The sequence below is a fragment of the Vicia villosa genome, linkage group LG6, assembly GCF_029867415.1.
Source record: "Vicia villosa cultivar HV-30 ecotype Madison, WI linkage group LG6, Vvil1.0, whole genome shotgun sequence".
NCBI lineage: Eukaryota > Viridiplantae > Streptophyta > Magnoliopsida > Fabales > Fabaceae > Vicia > Vicia villosa.
In genome coordinates, this window is record NC_081185.1 from 81,390,817 (window position 1) to 81,396,477 (window position 5,661).

The 5,661-nt window shown below is 40.5% G+C and overlaps 1 protein-coding gene across 1 annotated transcript; it reads left to right on the plus strand.

Annotated features, from left to right (window-relative positions):
* Nucleotides 1–4,154: 4,154 nt before the first annotated feature.
* Nucleotides 4,155–5,066, plus strand: LOC131613998 (uncharacterized). Its single transcript, XM_058885629.1, has one exon. It carries the CDS (start codon nucleotides 4,155–4,157, stop codon nucleotides 5,064–5,066), a length of 912 nt encoding a protein of 303 aa, XP_058741612.1.
* The last annotated feature ends 595 nt before the right edge of the window (nucleotides 5,067–5,661 follow it).

Below are 5,661 nucleotides of genomic sequence, written 5' to 3' on the forward strand. Positions count from 1 at the left end.
CAAACTCACTCCCTAACAATAGTGTTGTTGGCCGGAATATAGCAAGGCAAGCCCAGGCTACGCGTGAGCCTTATGCCACAAGGAGGTCACCAGTTTACTATGGGGTTTTGAATATGTTACAAGCCTTATCTCATGGAGTGTCCAACACCAATGTTGTAGTGCTCCATGCCTACTTCGACTTTGGTGAAGGAATCCCCCCTTGATCATGTCTATACATTGAGATGAATGGACGTGAAGATGGTGCCATAGAAAATTTGCACCTAAAGTGTTGAAGTGTGAGCAAGAGATGGCAACACATTACCTATATAGGTTGTGCACGAAAGTTGAGTGAAAAGCATGCAGAGATCTTACCACTAATGGTTTAACTTGTCCATTAAGTTTGGAAGAAATGATACACTACGCTCATCCACACCATACATACTCGTGCATATACATTATATAAGCTAAATCTTTCACAAATCACAACACAGACATTCATTTTCACCACACCCTCATTTTTTTCGGAACTCTCTCATCACTCTCCCTTTTCTCTCTTCACTCTCTCCTTCATGAGAGAAAGTTTGTTACATTGTGTAACAAACTCTAACTAACTCTTTCATCTCCTTCACACAACCACCATTAGCAACCTCCATCAAACTTCACAAAGCTCCACCATCAAGCTTCGAATTCGCAAGATCCTCACCATCATCTCCACCATCATCTTCATCAAGCTTCAACAACCATAACATTCATAGTCCTCTCATCACCTGCAGCGAACTCTTCACGGATTAGTTACCATTTTTCGAACTTCTCAACCAACTTTCGGTAGTTCGCATCATCATCGAGGTTCGGAAGAGCTGAAGGTAGCAAACAGAATCCTCTCGTTGCTCCCGTTCAAGAACTTTTCAGGTAAACGCATCAAACCTCTCTTTGCATCCAAATAGCTCTATCTACGTTTGAAATGTATGACACATATGGAGTTGTAATTGCGTGTTATTGGCTCAGATCTCCATGAATAACAGTTTTGTTCTTGGTATTACTGTATGCGTTTGGCTGTGTTGTTGTTGGTGTGCGTTTTAATGGAAACTTGGCATGTTAGGGCTTTACGTTTGCTCTCGGTTTGGATGATAGAGGTAGATAATGTAAAAACTAAGTTCAGATTCATGTTCTATGCGAAAATCCGAGCGGGGTAGTGTATGCATCTTGAATTTCTGGAAATTTTGATTGAACCTCCGCCGTGAGTTGACCGGAGATGGCGACCGGAGGTAGAGCTCCGGCGTCTGGTTTCTGTTTGTGTTGTTCTCCGTTTTGGATGACGTGGCAATACTCTATTGGCCCCTGCATTATATTCTTCCCACTTTTGCCCTTTTTCATATCATTTGCTATGTGACGTGGCGCGTGGTAATTGGTTCAGGTTATATTTTGGCATTTAGTCACTTAAAATCAAGAGTGTCCAATTGATACATGTATGTGTATTGTATGTCACGTTACATTTAAATTCATATGTTGAAATAATAAAAACAAATGAAATGCATGCTGAACAATAAAAATAACAAATGGAATAAAAGAGGATTTATGAACTGTTGGGCCATGCGCGTGTGGGCCTTGCCCTGGCTTCTGGAATTGCACCTCTCACTTTGCTAACACACCTTGCGTATGATGACCTTGGGCCAGAATGCCCTAGCTATTCCCACCCCCTGTAATTAGGCCCAGTTTGCTTCTTAACGTAGTTTTAGCTCATTTTGAATTCTGCTAACTCACCCCCTGCAATGTAGATTAGAATTTCACTTTATTTTTGTTTTGCTTTTATTTTTAGCTCTTAATTCCAATTTTTAAATCAAGTAAAAAATGCATAAAATCAATGTTAGATATTAGTTCGCTTCACAATAGTTTTCTTACTTTTAGTTGATAAAAACATGATAAAACCTTTAATATTTTGTTAGACTTTTAGGTGATCATTGACATTAGAAAACTCATAAAAATAGTAGATTTTAGGTTGATTTTGACATTAATCCTTTGAATCTTCTTTCATAAAAATGCCATGAAAAATAGTAGTTTTTTTCTAGTTTCACTTTTGTGCTAATGCTTGAATCGTTTTTTTTACTATTTCCGTTTTCGTTTTATATAATCGTTGTGTGATTGCGTTACTTGTTTTTGGCCTTATTTTAGGCCTACTTTGACACCATTTTAATGCTCCTTTTAGAATCTAGTCACCATGTTAACATTAGGATTTAGACTTGTATAGACAACTTAGATTAGAATTTAGATATAGTTCCCTTTCTCATTTATTTTTCTTTTCAACCTTAAAAGACTTAATAAATACTGATAAGGATCATACCGTTTTCTGTGTTTTTTATTTAGAGAATCGATTGTGGCGTAGGCCTCGATGTGCATTCTCTAAATATTCAAAAAAAGTGTTTTTATTTAGAGAATCGATTGTAGCGTAGGCCTCGATGTGCATTCTCTAAATATTCAAAAAAGTGTTTTTATTTAGAGAATCGATTGTGGCGTAGGCCTCGATGTGCATTCTCTAAATATTCAAAAAAGTGTTTTTATTTAGAGAATCGATTGTGGCGTAGGCCTCGATGTGCATTCTCTAAATATCCAAAAAGCTTTGTTTATCTCAACCGCTATTTAGAGAAACAATTGTGGCGTAAGCCTCGATGTGCGTTCTCTAATATTCAAAAAAACTCCTTTTTGGTATGATCTAAGTCACAAACAAATTTCCCTTAAAAAACACCAACCAAAAACACTCAAAACACCTAATAAATGATCAGATTTAAAACAAAGTAAGGAAGTGGTGCGAAGCCTTGTAGTAGGTTCTTGTCACCATGGAATTACCCTAAAAGACACAAACCAATCATTTCTTTCTCTTTTGCCTCGTTGGCACCTAAGGGCACTGTTATTTCCGCTCGAACGCATCGTAGGCGATCCCTTATGCAAGAGCGCGAACGTTAACTCCGCCCAACTAAAAAACACAAAAACAAATAGAAAATCCTGAGCCGAGCTACGGTAACTCTGATTCCTGAAAAGGATACGTAGGCAGCAGGGTAGGGCCCGTGCGAGTACAATTCTTTATTTTCCCTACATTGTGCATTCATTCGCATATTGACATAGACATAGTATACACCCATTAGATAGAAACAAACATAGGTGGATACCATCGAGTACGATGGGCGTGAGGGGTGCTAGCACCTTCCCCTTGCGTAACCGACTCCCGTTCCTAGATTCTCTGGTCGCAAGACCCTGTTCCTTCCTTTCCTAGGTTTTCTGATATTCCTTTCCCTTTTGGGATAAATATATTAGTGGCGACTCTGTTCATTTTTCGCGAGCGTGCGACAGCTGGCGACTCTGCTGGGGATGTTGCTAGACCTATTGCGGGTCCATCCTTAGCGAGTCGATCCTAGCCTATCCGTTTGTTTGCTTATTTATTGGGTGTGCTATATTTTGTCTATATGTCGCATTTATTTATTTCATGTTTTGCATATCATGTTTATTTTCCTGCTTTCACATTTACTTTCCCGCATTCTGGGTTATATTATGGGTCTCCGTGGAGGCCACATATTTTCACTATTTGCAGGTTGGGTGGGATTGTTTCTATGAGGTAAAAGACCCAATACCCAGACCAGAGTTGACACATAGGACACCTAGGATAGAGTGGATAGTCATGACGCCGATGAGATGTCAGGTCTTGTCTAGTGCGAGCATGAGACCCACGCCCAGTCGAGGTCCAAATGGGGTATCACCGTTGGCATGTAGATGCAACAATGGTGGTGCCTCAGGAGGACTGATAACGCTGGTTGCCATTTTGACCTACCCTGACCTAGACTACACCTGTGAGTGGGGAGGGATATACATGACAGGTACCGTTGGTGACTATTTGGTTCCGTTGGTGACTATTTGGTTACGTCGATGACTGTTTGGTTCTATTGGCGACTATGGTTCTTCTGGTTCTATGATCTATGCCGGACCTTTGATCCTATGACATCTTCCTGCTCAGAATTATTGCCTTGGTCTCTCCATGTCGTGGGGACCTAATTTGCATCATTCTCATCATAGCATGTTTAAATTTCCAAAAAAAAAAAAAAAAAAAAAAAGAAAAGAAAAAGAAAGAGTTAACTCTCATATGCATGTCATTTTTCAGGGTATCCAGAAAATATCAATCTCCGTCAAGAATGGATAACAACGTGACCGTCAACCAAGGAGCTACAAGGCGCGCACACACTTACACTTTCCATCGTGAAGGCATGGTTCAGTTGGGACAATTGGGTGAATTGGTTACTGGTCATAATGAAACAGTGTTCAGTGACAACTATGGCAACATCTTATCTCTTCTGTACTCGCGTGTCGACAAATGGGCTTTATCTACCCTTCTTCAGTTCTACGACCCAGATATCCGTTGTTTCACATTCTCAGATTATCAGCTAGCTCCGACTCTCGAAGAGTACTCTTGCCTCCTCAACATCAAGATTCAACACAGAGTGCCTTTTGTTTGTGTCCCGGAGAAACCTAGGTTGGATTACATTGCCAACGCTCTTTATTTGAGCCTGGGAGATGTTCATAATAACTGGAAGAAGAATGGTGACACTCATGGTTTCTATATGAGTTTCTTGGTTGAAAAGGCTCAGGAATTTGCTGACAAAGGGATATGGGAGGCTTTTAACGCTATTTTGGCCGTTCTGATTTATGGAATTGTGATGTTCCCCAACATTCACAAGTTCGTTGATTTGGCTGCTATATGTCTCTTTATGGATAAGAATCCAATTCCTACCCTATTGGTTGATACATATTATTCCATTCACTCTCGGCATGGTAAAAGGGGAGCTATTCGAGGTTGCTTGCCGTTGTTGTATAACTGGTTCAAATCTCACTTGCCTGCTAGTGGTCCGTTTGTTACCTCTACTCAGAAATGGTCTCAGAGAATCATGGGACTTACTGCAAATGACATTGTGTGGTATCAAATCCGAACGGGTATATCTGAAGTCATTGTCAGGTGTGGAAACTTTGGTAACGTCCCACTCATTGGAACGAGAGGATGTATTACTATAATCCAGTTCTTGCCCTTCGCCAGTTGGGTTATGCCATGAAGAATGCCCCTTTGGATAAAGAAATTCACCAATCCGTATACTTTGAAAGAGGAACTAACCCCGTAGCGCTTGAGGAAGTCAGAAAAGCTTGGAACAATATCCATATAGGTGAGAGATCCACCTTAGGAGCCAAGAATGCTATTGCCATGGATCCTTATACTAATTGGGTTAAAGAGAGAATCAAGACACTTTTTCTACCGTTCCCAGAGGTTCCTCTCTTGTATGCACAATCTCCGAAGATATCGGAAGCCATGGTACCGAGAGAGCGTTTTGACCAAGTCCGTGTCGCCAATTTGAGGTTAAAAGAGAAAGATAGGGATGCGGATTTAAAGCACTACCTTGTTAAGCAAACAAAGAATGAGCTAGCCCGTGAACTTAAAACTCTCAAAGGAGAGTCTTCTTAAGTCAGGAAGAGGACTAGAACTGAAAAGGGCGGAAAAGCTGCTGTTGTTCCTACTGAAGACCCTCAAAAGGTTATGGAAAAGGCTATAAAGGAAGAAAAAGAGAAGCTCAGACGAGAGTACCAAGAAGACTTGAAAGCCCACAAGCTCCGACTGGAGAAAGAAACCAAATATAAGCTGAGGACTATGAAAAA

Coding starts and splice junctions, on each gene's coding strand:
- LOC131613998 (XM_058885629.1), top strand. CDS start 4,155: ATGGATAACAACGTGACCGTCAACCAAGGAGCTACAAGGCGCGCACAC.